The sequence below is a fragment of the Aegilops tauschii genome, chromosome 4 (assembly GCF_002575655.3).
Source record: "Aegilops tauschii subsp. strangulata cultivar AL8/78 chromosome 4, Aet v6.0, whole genome shotgun sequence".
Taxonomy (NCBI): domain Eukaryota; kingdom Viridiplantae; phylum Streptophyta; class Magnoliopsida; order Poales; family Poaceae; genus Aegilops; species Aegilops tauschii.
In genome coordinates this window covers 522,801,396-522,821,678 of record NC_053038.3, presented here as the reverse complement: position 1 = coordinate 522,821,678, position 20,283 = coordinate 522,801,396, and the positions used below count along the sequence as shown (strand labels likewise).

The window sequence follows — 20,283 nt, the reverse complement described above, 5'->3', positions numbered from 1 at the left end:
TTATGTAACGTCATCTACAAAGTTATCTCTAAGTGTTTGGTTAACCGGTTACGTCCCGTGCTTGATGGTATCATATCATTGGAACAAAGTGCCTTCATTCCGGGAAGGATGATAAAGGATAATGCACTTATTGCCTTCGAGTGCATTCATCATATTAAGCAGGAAAAGGATCCTACCAAGAGTTTTTGTGCTTACAAACTTGACCTGTCAAAAGCATACGATAGAGTTGATTGGGCATTGTTGAAGCAAATGATGCAAAAGTTGGGTTTCTCTCATCGATGGGTGGACTGGATAATGGCTTGTGTCACGTCGGTGAGGTATTCAGTTAAGCTAAACGGAACCCTCTTAGATTAATTTGCACCGTCGCGAGGGCTACGGCAAGGTGACCCTTTATCACTGTTCTTATTCTTATTTGTGGCTGACGGGTTATCTGCCATGTTGAAGCATGAGGTAAATGCTGGAAATATCACACCCATGAAAATCTGTAGAAGAGTGCCAGGGATCTCACATTTATTATTTGCGGATGACACCTTACTCTTCTTTGAAGCTACACAGGAGCAAGCTTTGAAAGTGAAAGAAATTCTAGACCTGTTTGTAAGTGCTACTGGACAGAGTATTAACTTGAGTAAGTGCTCAATTATGTTTGGTGATGCATGTCCAGAAAATGTGCAAGATGGTGTGTGGACAGTTCTGGAAGTAACTAAACCGATGTTTGAGGAGATGTACTTGGGCCTCCCTACACCTGAAGGCCGGATGTCAAAAGGAAAATTCCAGAATTTGCAAGCTAGTCTTACTAAGAGGCTAATCCAGTGGGGAGACGGGTGGCTGGCTCAACCAGGCAGAGAGGTACTTATTAAGTCAGTAGCACAAGCTCTCCCTACTTATATAATGGGTGTATTCAAACTTCCGTTTTCAGTTTGTGATGATCTAACAAGGATGGTTAGAAACTTCTATTGGGGCTCTAAAAATGGTCGGAGGAAAGTGCATATTGGAGGGCTTGGGATAATTTGTTGCAGCCAAAGTACAAAGGTGGGCTTGGATTCCGGGACTTCAGGCTATTTAAGCAAGCACTCCTAGCACGCCAAGCTTGGCAACTCATTGACAGGCCTGATAGCCTTTGTGCATGCTTGCTGAAACCAAAATACTACCCGGAGGGTAAGCTGGAGGACACAGTTTTTTCCGGGAATGCTTCGCCTTCATGGCAAGCAATTAGCTATGGATTAGAGCTCTTAAAAAAGGGTTTAGTCTGGAGGGTTGGCAATGGAGCAAGCATAAGAGTCTGGAGAGACAACTGGATACCAAGACCTCATTCTTTCACACCGGTGTCACTTAAAGGAAATCGCCGTATCCGCTTCGTATCTGACCTCTTGAATGCTAATGTGTCATGGAATGGTGAGTTACTTCAGAGCTATATTTTGGCTTGTGATGTGGACGAGATCATCAAAACTAGAGCTTCACCAAGGGGTGAGGACGATGTTCTAGCATGGGGACCAGGGAGGCATGGACAATTTTCTATGAAAACCACTTATGATTTTGCGTTTGAGGAAGCGTTGAGAGAACAAGCTTCAGCATCAAGTAGCAATCCAGATGGTAGAAGGGCAATGTGGAAACTGATTTGGAATACTGATGTACCTCCAACAGTTCAGAATTTTGCTTGGCGACTAGCCACGAACTCTCTTCCTGCCTGGGTTAATAAACAGAAGAGAACTCTGGAGACCACTAATATTTGCCCAATTTGCGGTTTGGAACCTGAAGATAATTTCCATCCCTTTTGTCGATGCCCTAGAGCTCGCGAACTCTGGGTGTATATGTCGGAAGTGTGGAAGTTGCCAGATATAGACCAACTACAAAACACAGGAAAGGAGTGGTTGTTTCATGTGATGATGCACCTACATGAAACTGAAAAATGCATGCTACTGATGACCTTGTGGCGCTGTTGGTTCATCCACAATGAAATTGTACACCATAAGAAGCCACCCTCACTTGAAGGTTTCAAGAGATTTCTTGTCAGTTACTTGGATTCTCTAATAGCTATCATACTGAACACACATATGGATCCTGAGAAGGGGAAAACTGCTATATCCTTTGATCGCATGATGTACAAGACACCAGCTCTTATTAGGCCTGAAACCGCCCTCCCATGAAGTCCACCGTCAGCTGGGTGGGTCAAGCTCAACTCGGATGGTTCCTTTACAGTGGGTAGGGCTGGTGCAGGAATGGTACTTCGAGATGCTCGGAAGTGTGGAAGTTGCCAGATATAGATCAACTACAAAACACAGGAAAGGAGTGGTTGTTTCATGTGATGATGCACCTACATGAAACTGAAAAATGCATGCTACTGATGACCTTGTGGCGTTGTTGGTTCATCCGCAATGAAATTGTACACCATAAGAAGCCACCCTCACTTGAAGGTTCCAAGAGATTTCTTGTCAGTTACTTGGATTCTCTAATAGCTATCATACTGAACACACATATGGATCCTGAGAAGGGGAAAACTGCTATATCCTTTGATCGCATGATGTACAAGACACTAGCTCTTATTAGGCCTGAAACCGCCCTCCCATGAAGTCCACCGTCAGCTGGGTGGGTCAAGCTCAACTCGGATGGTTCCTTTACAGTGGGTAGGGCTGGTGCAGGAATGGTACTTCGAGATGCTCAGGGAGCCATAATTTTGTCCGCTTGCAGGTCGCCACTCAGGTCGGGATGCTCTAGAAGCGGAGTTGTGTGCTTGCATGGAAGGACTGTCGCTTGCAATTCAGAGAAGCGCGCTTCCAGTAGCAATTGAGATGGACTCTTTAGCTGCAGTGAATATGATTCAAGGGCAAGATCAAGACAGGTCCATCTATGCTTCTTTAGTTAAGGAGATTAGATATCTCTTGGCTCTTCGTGAAAATTGTATTACTCATATTAGTCGCAATCAAAATAAGGTTAGCGATAGTCTAGCGAATTTTGCTCGTGTAGAGGGAAGAACCATGACATGGATTGGATCTGGCCCAGCAGATACACTTGAGCTAGCTACGGCTGATTGTAACTCTTTGGAGTCTTGAGTAATACTATTTTTCACCCGCAAAAAAAAAAAAGTACGACGAACACGCGCTCACAAAAACTGATAGTCAAAGGGCCCTTGTCGTGCCCTTTTTTCTGTCTCTTTATTGTTTTCTGTTTTTCTCCACGTTGTTACAAATTGTAGCCCTGCTCATGTATATATATACATGCACAAGCAGCTACCGACCATGACATATCCTAAACCTATACGAACCAGACTACTAGAATCCTAACCGGAGTCAACCTGACCTCACGCATTGACCAGCTATCCTAGCCAAAACAGTTATACCAAACCTATTATAACTTGGACACGTCTAACTAGTACAGCTACACGGCCAAGCCATGTACACAGTGAACTTGACCTTGCCTAATCTCAAGATTATTTCTAACATTACTGAGTAGTAGAATCGAGTTCTTCCTTGCTGGATGTGAGCTACTAGCATATAGTACTAATGTTCATCTGTCAAATCATTTCAAAGGGTGTTGGGCTAGCTGCAGCCTCTACATGGAAATAACCATTGCTTTCAGATGTGTAATGTACTACTGGTCGTCACTCCTCAGCAGCAGTTTAACGTCAATCAATAAGCAGTGCCACCAACACCCCTTATGTTCTAACTACACAATAATATGGTTTATTTGACTATGCAAATGTAGTCTTGACTGAATAAAACAGGGTTTGTTTCTCTCGAATCCAATTGCAGAATAACAATGTTTTTCTCTCTCTCGAATATTGGAATACACTTGCAGAAAACAGAGTTGGTTTAAAGCAGAGCAGCTGTGCCTGTGTCTAGCTGACGAATTCAAACCTGAGCTGCAATTTGGCGGTGACGAAGACGAACCGGAGGGCAAGGGACTCTTGCCGTTGTTGCGCAGAAAAAAGAAGGTCTTCTCCCACCACGCCTGACCAGCATTGCAAGCGACTCTGCCGGGAAGAACATCCACTCTAGCAGCAGGAGCAATCAAGGAAGTCACAGCAGCAGAACCGACAGTAGTAGTGACATCTGCGGCGGTAGAAGTAGCTAGAACATGGGCATGATGAGTAGGAGGGTGCTGTGGATATGATCTCCACCTGCTGCGAGCATAGCATGAAGGATGGTGAGCTACTCGACCATGAAGGATAAGTTGTTGTGTGATGCGTGGCTGGCTATATCCACGGATTTCATAGGAAGCACCAGAGGCGAGCCCTTCCGGGAGAAAGTGCATGAAAAGTTTCACGCACGAAAGCACATTGCGCCCTACAATATGTACATCATTTTATCATGCAACATGAGGTCGTTGTCGCATCGCTGGCACGCTATCTAGATCAGCATCACCAAGTTTTGCGACGTGGTTCGTCAGCTCGAGGCAAGGTGGCCATTGCACGCGGCAGAGTACGAGATCGTTAGTTTTACTTCCTCTTGCTCAAATTGTTGATCGATTCATCACTCAGTGTTGGTCTACACATTATGTAGCTCGCACATGTTGTCGTGATGTACCACAGGACAAGGGGGCGACCATTTACATGCACACACTGTTGGATGAAGCTGAAGGAAGAGTATGTGTGAAATGACATGATCAGTTGATGAAAAACTTGTTGGATATCCGGGAACTAGTCGAATTAGAGATATCGTTATACTGGACTTAATTTGCATGATATGTATGGACGATTTGTTCTATTTTATCCAAAATTTGACGAATATCGGCCGGTTAGCATGAACTTTGCCCGGTTTCTTAAAATGCAGTTTGAAATGTATGCGGCTACGGTTGGATGCGGCATCCCGAGGGCCCCACAACCCACCAGGGTGCACCTGGAGGGGGTGGCGCACCCTGGTGTCTTGTGGTCAGCCAGGGGCCCCCCTCCGGTGGTTCTTGGTTCTAGTATTTTTTATTTATTCTGAAATAATTCCTCAAAAAGTTTCGTCCAAATCCGAAAACTTTTATTTCTACACAAAAAACAACACCATGGTAGTTCTGCTGAAAATAGCATCAGTCCGGGTTAGTTTCATTTAAATCATGCAAATTAGAGTCCAAAACAAAAGCAAAAGCGTTAGGAACAGTAGATACGACGTTGACGTATCAGCCGGTGCAGTTGACAAGGCTTTGCGTGATTCTTCTACTGGTTTGGTAAACCTTGGTTCTCACTGAGGGAAATACTTATCTTTATTGTATTGCATCTCCCCTCCTCTTCGGGAAAATCCAAACGTAGCTCACAAGTAGCACTGCCGGAGACCTGGTGTGCCATGTGGGCCGGTCCGTCTCCGTGTTCTACTCTTCCTCGCCGGAGACCACACCTTCACTTCATCGGTCTTATCGCCGGTGATCATGAAGACGGCGGAAGGAGGACGACACGGACTTGGATGCCGGGCGCCGCAGCCGTAGGATAGGTTTAGTGGCAGGTCTTTTTTGTTTTAAATGTTCGAAATGTAATTAAATCCCCCTTGTTTGTATGAAATCCGTCATGTTTATAAGACGGCCGTATTTGCATGAATTTCATTCGATTTGTTGTTTGAAATATATGCGGCTTGCGTTAGAAGGCGACCTCCCGCATCCTTATCCACAGACTGATCCCCCTGTCTACGAGTGAATTGCAAAAAACATCGACATTGAAGGCTAGTGTTGCAGAAATCACAAGTCTCTAGTTTTGTGCCCAAAAACACTAATTCCCAGGCTAATCTTTTGCAGAAACCACAAGTCGCTCGGTTCGCTCGTTTTAAGTGGGATTATGACAGGTGGGGCCCGGTTTTGTCGACGTGGCATAACTGTTCAACTGTTACACTCGTTCACGCCGTGAGACGCCGTGCGCGGGCCGAGCCGGAACCCTGTTGACCGGTTCCTCCCCGCTGGCCGTTACAGGCCCACCCACCCCAACCCGAGTCATTCGCTCGCGCTCTCTGCTCCCACTCGTTCGCCGCCGTCGACCCGTCCACATCTCCGACCGCCGCCGCCGCCACCGTGTCGCGATGGTTTCCTGGAGTGAGGATGATGACAGCAGTGAAGGTGAGCACGGCAGGTATTACCAGTACTCCACCTCAGGTTCAGACGACGGCATCGTGAAGGTGAGTTGGTAGAAATAGGGTCAGGGTTTGGATTTGGGGATTTTCCTCTTGAGCTAGATCTGAAGTTTCCTTCCCAAATCTCTTGCTTTCCTTTGCACGTGCAGATCCCTGCTACCACGGATGACTCCGAATTCGAGGGCAATGATTATGTTTTGTGCCATGAACATCGGAAGCGAGCAGAAAGACTTGTTGCTTTCGAGGGCATCCATACTGGCAGGAGGTTCCTTGCTTGTGCTGTGAAGGTATGTGTCAAATTTCTGCTAATTAGCTGCTGTGGGCATCCATATTGGTCATTGTTTACTACTGATTTTGGTAGTTAGCAGATCTGTCTTGTTAGTTAGGCTGTTTAAATATGTGCCCAATGCTTATTGGCTCAGTGAAGTCATTGTATTTATGTGAGCATATGTGCAGAGTGTTGTGGCATGTTCATTTGTTTATATGTGAGCATATGACAATGTGGATAAGTGAGGTCATTTGTTAATATGTCAGCATGTGACAGTGTGGACAAGTGAGGTTTGTTTATATGTCAAGCATGTGCATGGGTTTGGAAGCACTCATTAAAAATTGTTATTAAGTACTGCTGGCCTAGTTGCTTTTAGTTAGTAAGCACTCATTATTTAGATTGCCTAATTGTTGGTACTGGTTGGAGTGCCTACTTGTTATTAGTAAAGAACTCATCTTGACATATCTTGCTGTTTAACACTGTAATTTAACAGGATGGTAAAAATTGTGGACTAGTTGAATGGGTTGATTCATCTTGGCCAGCTACAATGGAGAATGCACTGTCCAAGTTGTGGGATATGTATGAGTAGTCCAAGAGAAACAGGACTGAGGACAACCTGATGAACTCATTTGCTGTTCACCAACTGACACAAGAGAAGATCAAGCTGCAGGCCAGTTATGACAAGTTGGTTGGAGATGTTCAAGCCCTTTTGGATGAGAATGAGAGGAGGGCCTAGATGGAAAGGAAGCCTGATGAGAGCAAGCTCCAGGAGAAGTATGACATGGTTAAGAACCTGACAGTATCTCAAGCCAGTGTCATTAGGAACATGAAGTTGAAGCTTGCTGAAGAGAAGACTAAGTTGATGAGCTTGAGAAGGTTGTGGAGCAGACCAAGGCCAAGCTGAATGGGATCAAGGCAATCTTAGATGAATGAGCCACACTGGGCAGTAATGGTCATGGAGTTCATGGTCATGTATGGATCTCCTTATTAGTTATGTAATGGTCCTGTATGGATCTCCCAATTATGCTACTTATTAGTCATGTATGGATCTCCAAATTATGCTACTTATTAGTTATGTAATGTTCATGTATGGATCTCCTTATTAGTTATGTAATGGTCCTGTATGGATCTCCCAATTATGCTACTTATTAGTCATGTATGGATCTCCAAATTATGCTACTTATTAGTTATGTAATGTTCATGTATGGATCTCCAAGTTATGCTCCATATTAGTTATGTATTGCTTATGTATGGATCTCCCAATATGCTGAATGTGATGAGAAGTTAGGTGGTTTTTTCGACGCCGAGGCACCCTAGACTCAGTTAGGTGGTTTTTTCGACGTCGTGGCACCCTAGACTCATTTAGGTGGTTTTTTCGACGTCGAGGCACCCTAGACTCATTTAGGTGGTTTTTTCGACGTCGTGGCACCCTAGACTCAGTTCGGTGGTTTTTTTGACGCCGAGGCACCCTAGACTCAGTTAGGTGGTTTTTTCGACGTCGTGGCACCCTAGACTCATTTAGGTGGTTTTTTCGACGTCGAGGCACCCTAGAATCATTTAGGTGGTTTTTTCGACGTCGTGGCACCCTAGACTCAGTTAGGTGGTTTTTTCGACGTCGTGGCACCCTAGACTCATTTAGGTGGTTTTTTCGACGTCGAGGCACCCTAGAATCATTTAGGTGGTTTTTTCGACGTCGTGGCACCCTAGACTCAGTTAGGTGGTTTTTTCGACGTCGTGGCACCCTAGACTCATTTAGGTGGTTTTTTCGACGTCGAGGCACCCTAGAATCATTTAGGTGGTTTTTTCGACGTCGAGGCACCCTACACTCATTTAGGTGGGTTTTTCGACGTCGTGGCACCCTAGACTCAGTTAGGTGGTTTTTTCGACGTCGAGGCACCCTAGACTCATTTAGGTGGTTTTTTCGACGTCTGGGCACCCTAGACTCAGTTAGGTGGTTTTTTCGACGCCGAGGCACCCTAGACTCAGTTAGGTGGTTTTTTTTGACGTCGTGGCACCCTAGTCCTGAGTTCAACAACCATCAAAAGGCAACAAAAGGCATCAACTATTACTCATTTAGGTGCAACTACCATCAACATCCAGCATGAAGTTCAACAACCATCAAAAGGGAACAAGTTCAACATATGGTTCAAAGCAGCCAACAAAGGCATCTAGTTCAACATCTGGTTCAAAGCAGCCAACAAAGGCATGTAGTTCAACATCTGGTTTAAACCTGCCAACAAAGGCATCTAGTTCAACAGCCAACAAAGGCATCTACTTGAATAGCCAACAAAGGCATCTAGTTTAACAGCCAACAAAGGCATCAAATTCAACAACCAACATGGGCATCAAATTCAAGCAGCCAACAAAGGCAACATCTAGTTACCAGAAGCATATAGGTACTCTTTCATCTTGTAGGAAACTGTCCTCTTCCTTCCAGTCTGTCTTGGAGCATGAAATGTTCCCCTATGGCCTGCAGCAGATGTAGAAGATGTACCAGTTGGGGTAGTTTTCTTCCTGGGAGACCTCCTTGGAGGAGCAGTAGGTGCTGGGGTAGCATTCTTCCTGGGAGACCTCCTGGGAGGAGCAGTAGGTGCAGTAGCAGCAGGTGCAGCTCTCCTCCTTGGAGGAGCAGTAGGTGTAGTTGCAGCAGGTGCAACTTTCTTCCTGGGAGGAGCAGTCCCAACATCTGCTGTACATGGAGATGGCCTCTTCCTTGTTGGTGCAGCAGCTGTAGATGAAGCAGAAGCATGTGACCTGTTTGGCTGCATTTAAAAAACAGAAACAATCATGAACTATGAATATCAATTGAGACATAACTACAAAAATAGAAACAAAGATGCTTAGCTAACCTGATGCTGGTTTTGTCTCATAGCAAGAGCTGGTTTCAAGGGCTTGGAGCACACAGTGTATCTGTGCCCTACAAGTTTGTAGTTGCTACAAGTAATGGATGCCATTCTAGATGTATCTCTTGGTGCTGGCTTCTCAAATTGGTTTTTCCTCCTCTTTGTTTGTTGCTTCCCAACTTTGTCTCTGGAAACTGGAGGCTCTATGTCCTGAGTTCTTGTCCTTGGCCACAGATTTGGACCAGGGACAGGAAATATGATATGCTCATATGCTTTCTTGTACATTGGCTTCTTGAAGAAATCATCAACAAAGTCTTCAGGTTGCAACTTAGCTTTCACAATTGCAGAGACTGCATGATTGCAAGGCATAGCAGTCATATCCCATTTCCTACATCCACATGTTCTGTGCAGCAAGTTCACTGAGTAGGTGTTATCTCCACTACTAACTTGGTAAATGTTAGGACCAGCCATCAAAGATTGGCACCACCTTGAGTTGTACTTTGCCTCCTCTAACATCTCTGCATATGTTGGGCAAATCTCCCAATTTGCTGTCTCTGTCTTAGTTCTATTGGTGTTAAATTTGACCATCAATTTAGTCCTAATTCCTTCCAGCATGGTCTTTATTGGCTTCCCTCTAACATCTAGGATCATTTTGTTAAACACCTCACTGATGTTGTTCACAACTAGGTCAGTCTTGCATGTAAAATCCATTGCATGTCTAGCCCATGTATGAACTGGTACTTTATTAAGCCATGCCCAAGCTGCCTTACACTCTCTTTTCAAATCATTCATTGCAGCTAGGTGTTCATTCTTAGTATAAGAGTAGCTAGCTGCATCCATGTGTTTCTTTAACTCATCACCTCTAAAACCAGCAGTTTGGAAATTCTGATAAATGTGTCTAAGGCAGAATCTTTGTGGACAATTGGGAAAAACATGGTTTACTGCATTTAAAAGGCCCTGTTGACACAATAAGAACTAGAGCTAAATATTGGTCCATTTGAATTGTTCACAAAGTAATGTGCATACGAAAAATTAATAGTACACTAGAAATATGAGAAGAGAAGTTTACCTTCTGCCTATCAGAAATGATAGTATAATACCCAAACTTTCCACTTTCTCCACCAAGTGCTTCTTTCAGTTGTGTTAAGAACCAGGTCCAGCTATCTGTGTCCTCTTTGTCAACAACTCCAAATGCTATAGGGTATATGTTGTTGTTTCCATCCATTCCTGTTGCAGCAAGGATCTGCTGACCTGTTGACAGCTTGATAAAACAACCATCTACCCCTGCAAAGTGACAAATGTGAGAAGATAGTGTATTTAATGTGGCCAAATAACAAAAACACTACACAAGTTACAACACAATGTACCTATGAATGGCCTACATCCATTTAAAAACCCTTCTTTGCAAGCATTAAGACAGTAGAACAGGCCATGGAACCTTGGGTTCTTGCTTGGGTGCTGTGGCAAATGCTTAGTGGTCACAACACATCTACTTCCTGGGTTTGTGTCCAAAACAGCCTGCAAATAATCTCTAATCCTAGTGTATTGACCTCTCTGGTCTCCTTGGACAACCTTCAATGCTTCTTTCCTAGCCCTATAGGCCATATGGGTTGAGATCTCTACTCCATATTTCTTCTTCAAATTCTGCATTATTGTGGTGATTGGTGTGCCAATATCAATTCTCAGCATATCCTGACACTGGTGTGCCACCCATTTTGCTGTCACCTTTGTATTCTCTGCTACTGCTGGGCATGTGTGCAGAAAATTAGCCTTTCTGATGCAAAAAGTAGTTTCATTTGCAACAACAGAAGCTGCAATGTAGAAAGGACATTTTACATTAGTGCACACAACTATGATGCTGTCATTGCAGTTTCTGTGGAAGTCATAGTTCCTATTCTGACTTATGTGAAATGTCTGAAGTGCTCTCCTAAATTGGTACACATTAAGGAAACAAAGCTTTCTACATAACTGCTCCTCTGGGTTCTCTCTTTCTTCACTGTACCACTTCCTTGGTTGTGCTTTATATGCTCTGCTCTTCCTTCCATTGGGCAGAATAAAAGGTGCATTCTCAGCTCCATCATCATATTCCTGCTCCAAATCACCTACATCTATCTCCTCATCTGATGATGGTACCCACACATCCTCAAATCTTTGCTCCAAGCTTGAATGTGACCTGTTGGTTGGCCCTTTTCTTTTTTCCTTCTTCTTTGGTGGCTCCTGTTGTTGCTCCACCTGCTCCTCCACCTGCTCCTCCTCATGCTCCATCTGCTCATCCTCCTCCACTTGCTCCACTTGCTCCACTTGCTCCACTTGCTCCTCTTCCTCATCTTCCCCATACACTTCATCCACATCAGTGTCTCCTTCAAAATGAAGGAGTGGGTCCTCTCTCTGCCTCCTCAAATCATTAAGCCTTTTAACAAAGTCCTCATCTGCATCCAGATCAGAGTCATCTTCAGTTAGAAGAACTGGTAGTTTTTGCTTAACCATTTGAACATGCTCAGATGCCTCCTTATGTTTCCTAAAGTTCTCAATCTTGGTTCTCCTCTTTAGCTCCATTAGTGTCTCCTGCTCATCTTGCTCCATAGCAATATCTAAGTTTGTGCTCTGCTGTGTGGAAAAGAACTGAAGTGGCTCTGACTGCCTCTGTTTATTTGATTTCTCAGGTGATCTGAATAGAACTCCAGAAGGATTGACTTCATAGACATGTTTTTCTCCTAATTGACTCAAAGGAACCTGCTCCTCATACAAATATCCTGCATTCAAATCTGCAGGTCTTGGATCAGTGGCCCTAATCACTGTCAAATTCACTACAGTCTGATCCTTATTAGCAATATGGTCAAGCATTTAATCCACCTTGTCATCATCAGAAATTTCTACCAATCCTTCAATACCCACACCAGGCTCCCTCACAAAGTAAATGTAATCATTCAGCCCATATCCCTCTGTCTCTATTAATGCTACCAAATTGTTATATGTGATGTCTGAAATGCAGAGGGATCTCTCCAAGTTGTCTCTTTCATGGAAGTGCATTCTAACTTCCCAAACAGCATCGTCCAAACTAGGCAACAAAATAAAACAACAATTCTAATTAACATGCATAATTACTATAAAAAAGTTCACAGTAATATGCTATAATTAACACTGCATATTAACAAAATATACTATACTTTGCTTTTATTGGCACTGCTTTAATTAACAATGCATAACTACAAAAGAAGCTACTATACTTTCCTCTTATTGCCACTGTTCTAATTAACAATGCATAACTACAAAAGAAACTACTCTTATACTTTCCTCTTATTGCCACTGCTCTAATTAACAATGCATAACTACAAAATAAGGTACTCTAATTTGCCCTTTATTGGCACTGCTCTAATTAACAATGCATAACTACAGATGTAGATACTCTAATGTACTCTAATTAACACTGCATATTAACAATATAAGCTACTCTAATGTGTTCTGTATTTGCACTGCTCTAATAAACAGTTCACATTGCTACATATCAACTATATGAGTCTATGACAATGGGCTATTCCCCTGCCCCCTCCCCCAAAATCAAATTGAGTGTTTCAGTACACAAGCTAAGTTTAACACTGCAAATCAAAATAACAACACATACATACATCCCAAGATCCAGTCGCCGAATCCTAACCCTAACCCTAGAATCTGTACAAATGATGTTAACTTACTAGACGCCGCCGAATGAAGAGCCCCACCGGTGGCTTTCCGTCGGATCCGCCTTCACGGCCCTGGCCCAAGATCTAGCCGCCGCGAACTCCAGCAAGTGCTGGGGGCTGGTGTTGGGGCTGCTGTCCGAAGGGGCGCCGGGGTTTGAGCTACCGCAAAGATCCGCCTCCGGTGGCCTGTCGTCTCCGCCACCGGCAGGCCCACCGCAGTCGCCGCCGCCACTCGCCGTCGCCATGTCTGAGCGGAGAGGGTGTCGGGGACGGGAAGAGATGGAGAACGGCTAGCGGGGAGGGACCGGTCAACAGGGTTCCGGTCGGCCCGCGCACGGCGTCTCGCGGCGTGAACGAGTGTAACGGTTGAACAGTTATGCCACGTCGACAAAAGCGGGCCCCACCTGTCATAATCCCACTTAAAACGAGCGAACCGAGCGACTTGTGGTATCTGCAAAAAATTAGCCTGGGAATTAGTGTTTTTGGGCACAAAACTAGAGACTTGTGATTTCTGCAACACTAGCCTTCAATGTCGATGTTTTTTGCAATTCACTCCTGGATGCAAAATAAAAATATGGTTTGCCGTTGGAGATGCCCTAAGCCACACGACGACTTTGTGACCGTCTCACCGGCGGGCACACATGCGGGGTGTGAATTCGACACGTTGGTTCGGCCGCAGCCGGTACCAGTAGCCTCGGTCTCATCGCGCGCACGGCATCTCCTCTCTCTCAATGGCCCCGAGCCTCCGACGCTGATAGTACTAGTAGATCACTAGACTAGACCAGATCGTGTCCTTATAGAGACGTGTCCCTCTCTACGCCGCTAGCCCGCTAAGCTGTTTCTTTCTGATTAGGCATGCTTTTCAGTGCAGACCGATGATGTTGAAAATTTATGGGAAGTAGCCTCAGTGGGCAAGTGTTGCTGGCAACGCCAAGTTTTCTTCTTCTTTCTGCTAGGTACGCTACCAGTGCAGGGACGTAGCCTCACTAGGTAAGAACTGTTGAGTACACTAAATGATACCCCACGTGTTGTTCCGGGAATTTGTAGCCATATATAGCAGAAAGGTTATGGAGTAAAAAAATACTAAACAATGAAATCATATTTATTTGAACCATCCGTGGTATGGTATGATATGAGAAGTCAAAAAATATTATTTTCTAGAGTATCTCGGTATTTGTGCAGTTAGAGCGGGGCCCTTTTTTAGGGAAATTAAAACGACTTGCTAGCTTGGAAATAAAAAGCACTGAAAACATGTCCAAGCTTGGTCTCCAACTCATTGTTTTTTATGCATGGGCCAAAACCCCTTTTTTCTAAGAAACTGGCCCGAAACTGATATTTCGTGAAAAATAAAGATTAAGCTCGGTCCAACACATAAGCCCGGAAGCCCTGAAGTCTAACTCAGGGCCCAGTATAAAAGAACTAATGGGAATGTTTGTTTCATTTTATTTTTTCAGAGAACACGTAGACCTTCAAAAGCAAAAGCACAAATCTAGCAGCAATGCATCCATACATCTTAGAATTTGTACATGGCCACCAGCCACACCACAATAAAAAAAAACACATCAAGCACGGACAGTCCATAAAAAAAGCACAGAGGCATCTAGTTCTCCGTCACATAATGCTTTGTCCATGCCTTCAGGGGTAACAACGCTGACATGAAGATCTAGCAGCAATGCATCCATACATCTTAGAATTTGTACATGGCCACCAGCCACACCACAATAAAAAAAAACACATCAAGTATGAAACGATAGGAGTGACCTCATGTCCTCATCTTCATGCTCCTACCTCGGCGACAAAGACGCTACTATAATTGGGAGGTGTCGTACTTACATACTTGGCATCGGCATGGCCTCCATGGGCACTGCCAAACTACACCATTGTATATCATATATATACGTGCGATTGCATCCAATCAATACATTGTGCAATTTCATCATTATACATGGTATCCGTTTTCGGGTTTTAACCCTAGCTTCCGCCCGCCGCCGCCGCGCTCCCACTCTTGCGCCGGGAAGGCGTACTTCTCCCTCGTGTTCCAGGAGTACAACCTCCTTGACCACGTGGACAGCTCTGCCGACTCCAGCCTCGTGGCCGTGCATCATGAGTGGTCCACCATTGACGCCACGCTCATCTGGTGGTTCTTCCTTACCATCTCGCCGGACCTGTTTCATACGGTTGTGTAGGAAGGTGATGACGCTCTCGCCGTTTGGACCAAGCTGAATGGACTCTTCATCGACAATCGTCTCCAACGTCGCGTTTTTTGACAGCAATTTTTTGGGTGCCACCAAGACAACTCCTCCGTCGACGACTACTGTCGCCGTCTCAAGACTCTCGCTGACGAGCTCCTGGACATCGGCGCGAAGATCGATGACGATCTCCTCCTCAGCACGCTCACCGCCGGCCTCAACGAGGACTTCGGCAACGCCGCGGCGAATCTCACGCTCATGCCAGAGCCCTCCTTCGCCATGTTCGTGGCCTATCTCCGGTTGGAGGAGCGCCGGATGAAGCAAGTCAAGAATCGGGCCATGCACACCGCCCTCGCCGGCGGCACCACCCGCGGCAGTCCTCCATCACCACCCACCGCTCCCGCCACTCCTCCACAGCCGCGTGGCCCCGCGCCTTACCAGCAGCAGCACTTTGTCATAGTTGTCATATTCACAGGCTTTATATCTATATGGGGCCAAATTATTTAGGAAAGATAGGATAGACTAGGATATGCCCACGAGGCTCATGCAATACATCGATTCCATCAATCTCCCCTCATTCCCTTCTAACACCGACCTTCATAGTTCATCCCCCTTTTTGCATGTTTATCTTTTGGTTGTAAGTTGTTCCAGCGCTATGTATCTTTGTTGTTTGCTTTGTTTTCTGTTTTTCCTTCTAAATGGCACATGTTGTAATCCTGACAGGTAAAGCCTCTTCTTTAAAAAAACGTGTGAAGACCAATCAACCAGGAGCTTACTTGCTAAAGCGGTCTTCCTTTATAGTCCATTCATTATCATGTGCCATCCGTCACAGTGGTAGTATGTAGGATAGGCAGTAGGTGTAAGAATTCCCGCGCACGTCCGGACAGCAATCTTGATCATGGGTAGCCTGCAAACACAAGCCGAGAAATTAGATGCAGTACGTAACAAGATAGAGAATTCCCAAGAAGAAAAGGCAACCTCCGACATCAACATCTAGACTTGGCGAGTGGTGTGTGACCAACGCGGACAGCGCCACAGAGAAAAAGGATGCACGGACATTGATCGTTCTCGTACTTTGGGAGCTTTGAAAACATCAGAATGACATAGTGTTCGATGGGATGCCCCATCGACCGCGTTTGTAATTCATAGGGTGGCGGTAGAGTGCACAGCGTGGAAGATGGCAGGATTGCTTAAACTAGACATGTGCCGGTTCCTAGCGGCCATGGAGGTGGGTCATGAAGCGAGTAGTTAGCTTGTAAGTTGTAAGCTTGGATGGAGTTGGGGTCATGTGAGTACGTAACCACCAACATGGAGGGGCTCTTCACCCCCTTTTCTCCTTTTTAATACATAGTACGCACACTCATGCGTATTTGAAAAAAAATCCAAATACTGACTGTTAGGCGCAGGTAATCTCCACCTTGTTTTCCACGTTTTGACTGCTCAGGGAGTGCCTGCCTGCGAGTGAGCGGTTTACCTACCGTGCACGGGATATCTTGCGCATATGAATCCGCTATGTTTGGTTCCTTTGAGATTTGTGCTACTTTTTGGGTTGTTGACAAAATTTATCTGGTTTCATATTTCAAAATGTTCTGTCGCATTTTATTGTTCAACATAGATCATCATGTTTTATTGTGTACCAATAAAAAGGAATGATGGAACGACTTTGCTGATACACGATGATACATAATGAAACACTAAAATACACTTTAAAACAGGAAGAAAAATCCAATGCAATTCTTTGACTGAAACAAGACAAATTCCCGAAAAGTTTAAAAAATGGCATGAGTCTCAAAGCAACCATAGACTATGGATCCATGCACATGTATGTGTGAAATATATGTGCAGGATAAAATTGATTCTCTTCGTGCCTCCCAAAGGTAGTGTGCACTCTTGGTCTACATCGACAACTTTTCGGCCGCTATCCTAGGTTTCAAAAAGTTTACTCCGGCGAGGCAAAGACCCAGAGGCGGCATCGAGCTATGCTCATGGCGCGCCACCGATGGATGCAGGAGGAAGAAGGCTTCGGCACCCCTAAGATTTTGAATGTATTTCAGATTTCCTATAAGGGTGTTTTTGTAAGGACCTCTTATGCGGACGCGGACTTGTGGCACTCGGGTGTAGGTGCACCCAATATGCAAAAACAAAATTGGAAAAAAATGAGAAATTCCTGAAAATTTATGGAAACAAAGATGTCCAATAGTTGTACTAGTTTAAAAAGTTTCGTGTAGGAATACCTTCCAGCATATTGTGGGCGACGGAAAAAGAAAATCAAAACTATATTCTCCCTCCGTCCGGAATTACTTGTCATCAAAATGAATGAAAATGGATGTATCTACAACTAAAATATATCTAGATACATCCATTTCAATGACAAGTATTACCGGACGGAGGGAGTACATGTTACTTTTCATGAACAGCGTACTAGGAAATTTGGTTTTTTTATCTGGGGTCAATGGAGGTTTATTTGTACGCTAAACATTTTATACGGGAACAAAGTTTGGTCAACTTTGTATCCAAACAAGTTTTGGGAATATTTTTTTTACTTTTTCTATAATTACTAAGAAAAATCCCTTATCATGTGCACCAGCACCTGAGTGCCACAAGGTACTTCTCCATGTGCTACATAATAGAGCAATGCTACATCCACGTAAATCTTTTTGCATATCTTACCGGTGAGCCAGCGTGGATAGTTTTGATTGGAAAAGAAGAGGGCATGCCCCACCCAATGAAATTCAGGGATGGAAAGTTACATAAGCTATCGTAGCATAGTACGTGGAGCTTAGGTGTGCTAGGGCGTAGCGTGATGTTGCACTTAGTCTTCCCTATGTTCTCCATCAGTAGCGTAGTTGGATGGTGCGTTCTGAGTGATACGGTTATCCCGGAATCTGCTTTGTAAGAGGACTACCTCACAACCTTGTACCATTCGGCCATATACTTTGTTAAGCCTGTTTCGAGAGATAGTAGCATCGTACGTGGGTGTAGCATTTTTGTGCATAATATATGGAATCTGATAAGTACCGTATATTTAGTAGGAGCACATCGCAACTCCGAACATTTTTTACGGCAAGTTTAGTGACGCGAGGATGGTAACTTTAGTGCTTCTGTTTATTTGTTTTTACAGAAAATTGTCGTGCTTGCCAACTAACTTGCCGTCCTTGCGGCACTAAACTTGGCGTCGAAAACGTTCGGAGTTGCCATGTGTTGTACCTGACGTTCGGTACTTTTCATTTTGGTAATATATGGTCTTGGGCCTTTTCGCAACAAAAGAAAAGAGAGAGGCAACGTGCACTATAAGATCCACATGCATGCTTCTGATCCGTTTGCCAAAGCGCGCGCATGCACTACTCGATCGAGGTTAATTACAAAGTGTTTTAGCGTGTGAGTGGGCCAAAATACTAGCTAGAATCCGACCAATGGAGATCACGAGCAGCACGATGGTGAAGCCGGTGCCACACCCGCTCGTCGGTGACAAGGTTCCACTGACCCTCTTCGACCGCGCTGCCGTGGACGTCTTCGTTGCCATGGTGCTAGCGTACCCCGCACCGGCACCGTCCAACGAGGCTCTCAAGGACGGGCTTCTCAAGGCGGTCGCGGCGTTCCCCCACCTGGCGGGGCGCCTCGCGGTCGACCAGCACGGCCGGCACTTCCTCGACGTCAACAACGAGGGTGTGCTCCTGATTGAGACCAAGCTACCGGCTAACTTGGCGGACGTGCTGGTGGAAGGCCGGATGGCCACCAGAGTCGACCACCTCTACCCTACAACGCCAGAGCCAGGGGTACCTATCGATTGAGGATTTTCTTCTTTCACGACTTGCATGATCAGACTAGAGCTAGCATATGGATTTTGTTTTTGCCTATATATTTTCCTGCAGCAGAACAATGGGGAGGCGCTGCTGCAGATCCAGCTGAACAGGTACGGGTGCGGAGGTCTTGTGGTCGGGATGTGCTCCCACCACCGTGTCGCCGACGGCCACTCCATGAGCATGTTCTTCACCGCGTGGGCAACAGCGGTCCGCGAGGGTATGGACTTCATCATGCCGACCCCATTCCTCAACCGTGCGGAAACCGCCTTGCCGCGAAGCTCGCCGACCCCGGTGTTCGACCACCGGTCAGTGGAATTCACGTGCAGAGAAGGAACCGTCGTCCCCGTGGAGAGGATAAAAAACCTCACGGTGCACTTCACAGCCGAGTTCGTCGCCAAGCTCAAAGCCCGTGTTTGTGCCCGCTGCAGCACGTTCCAGTGCCTGCTCGCGCACGTCTGGAAGAAGATCACCGCGGCGCGGGGCCTTAAACCCGAGGAATTCACCACGGTGAGGGTGGCCGTGAACTGCAGGAGCAGGGCTGAGCCTCCCGTGCCGATGAACTTCTTCGGGAACATGGTTTTGTGGGCGTTCCCAAGGCTTCAGGTCCGGGACGTCTTGAACTCGAGCTACAGCAGCGTGGTCGAGACCATCCGCGACGCTGTGGCACGCATCGACGGGGAGTACGTGCAGTCCTTCGTGGACTTTGGCGGGGTGGCTAACGCGAACGGTCAGGAGCTCATCGCGACGACGGTCCCTGCGGGCTCGATGTTGTGCCCGGACGCAGAGGTGGATAGCTGGCTGCGGTTCGGCTTCCATCAGCTTGACTTTGGCACCGGGGAGCCTGCCGCTTTCCTGCTGCCGGACTGGCCAGTCGAGGGGATCATGTTCCTTGTGCCGTCACACAAGGCGAACGGCGGATTCGACCTCTTCATATCCATCGCGGAGGAGCACGTTGCGACGTTCCAGCAGATCTGCTACTTGACCTAGGCCCTGCCACAGGCCCCGGATCAGTGTGCGGTACTGTTCATTCCTAGGTTTTAGGTGTTGTAGCCTTGCAGGAGAGGTAGGTCTGGCGGTGACGCCTCCTCTTCCTTGGAAAAAGTCTCCCCCGCTCAGGTGATGCCTCTGTTGGTGTTGAGGAGCGCCTGAGAGTTGTGATGGCCGGACCTCCGATTCCGGTGGGTCCTTATCGTACGTCTATGGTTGGCGCCGATGATCGGCATAGGTGCTCTGCTTTGGCGAGTTTGGTCTGCTTGCCCTCATTACTATTCTTCCTGCGCGCGTCTAATGCGTGTTCTTCAGGGAGAAGAAGCTGTTCCAGTCTAGATGTCTGCTGCAAAGAGTTTGGCGTTCTTTCGGTAGATGTGTAATAGGTTGGTTTGCGCCCGTGTGCTTTGTCTAGCGTTAGGTAGCTGCCAGAGGCCGCTGGATATTTCTCTAGATGTGTTGGCTATTTTGGTTTGTA

General features: G+C 45.9%; 3 protein-coding genes across 3 annotated transcripts; 2 read left to right on the top strand and 1 right to left on the bottom strand.

Annotated features, from left to right (window-relative positions):
- Nucleotides 1-5,429: 5,429 nt before the first annotated feature.
- Nucleotides 5,430-7,152, top strand: LOC120962652 (uncharacterized). Its single transcript, XM_073497421.1, has 3 exons — nt 5,430-6,080; nt 6,185-6,322; nt 6,797-7,152. Exons 1-3 carry the CDS (start codon nt 5,985-5,987, stop codon nt 6,890-6,892), a joined length of 330 nt encoding a protein of 109 aa, XP_073353522.1. The 5' UTR covers nt 5,430-5,984; the 3' UTR covers nt 6,893-7,152.
- Nucleotides 7,153-8,542: 1,390 nt separating this feature from the next.
- LOC109777690 (uncharacterized) lies at nt 8,543-12,212 on the bottom strand. The gene is made up of 4 exons (XM_020336266.4): nt 10,514-12,212; nt 10,216-10,430; nt 9,153-10,103; nt 8,543-9,065 (listed from the first exon to the last, which is right to left on the bottom strand). Exons 1-4 carry the CDS (start codon nt 11,988-11,990, stop codon nt 8,679-8,681), a joined length of 3,030 nt encoding a protein of 1,009 aa, XP_020191855.3. The 5' UTR covers nt 11,991-12,212; the 3' UTR covers nt 8,543-8,678.
- Nucleotides 12,213-18,325: 6,113 nt separating this feature from the next.
- LOC109777691 (tryptamine benzoyltransferase 1) lies at nt 18,326-20,040 on the top strand. The gene is made up of 2 exons (XM_073497420.1): nt 18,326-18,791; nt 18,888-20,040. The coding sequence occupies exons 1-2, from the start codon at nt 18,429-18,431 to the stop codon at nt 19,803-19,805; spliced, it is 1,281 nt and encodes a 426-aa protein (XP_073353521.1). The 5' UTR covers nt 18,326-18,428; the 3' UTR covers nt 19,806-20,040.
- The last annotated feature ends 243 nt before the right edge of the window (nt 20,041-20,283 follow it).

Excerpts from the sequence above, each read along its gene's own strand:
- LOC120962652 (XM_073497421.1), top strand. The coding sequence starts at position 5,985 with ATGGTTTCCTGGAGTGAGGATGATGACAGCAGTGAAGGTGAGCACGGC. Across the intron at positions 6,081-6,184 it reads CAGACGACGGCATCGTGAAG|ATCCCTGCTACCACGGATGA; the intron begins GTGAGTTGGTAG and ends TTGCACGTGCAG. Across the intron at positions 6,323-6,796 it reads TCCTTGCTTGTGCTGTGAAG|GATGGTAAAAATTGTGGACT; the intron begins GTATGTGTCAAA and ends GTAATTTAACAG.
- LOC109777690 (XM_020336266.4), bottom strand. The coding sequence starts at position 11,990 with ATGCTTGACCATATTGCTAATAAGGATCAGACTGTAGTGAATTTGACA. Across the intron at positions 10,431-10,513 it reads TGGATGTAGGCCATTCATAG|GGGTAGATGGTTGTTTTATC; the intron begins GTACATTGTGTT and ends GTCACTTTGCAG. Across the intron at positions 10,104-10,215 it reads TCATTTCTGATAGGCAGAAG|GGCCTTTTAAATGCAGTAAA; the intron begins GTAAACTTCTCT and ends TTGTGTCAACAG.
- LOC109777691 (XM_073497420.1), top strand. The coding sequence starts at position 18,429 with ATGGAGATCACGAGCAGCACGATGGTGAAGCCGGTGCCACACCCGCTC. Across the intron at positions 18,792-18,887 it reads CTACAACGCCAGAGCCAGGG|CAGAACAATGGGGAGGCGCT; the intron begins GTACCTATCGAT and ends ATTTTCCTGCAG.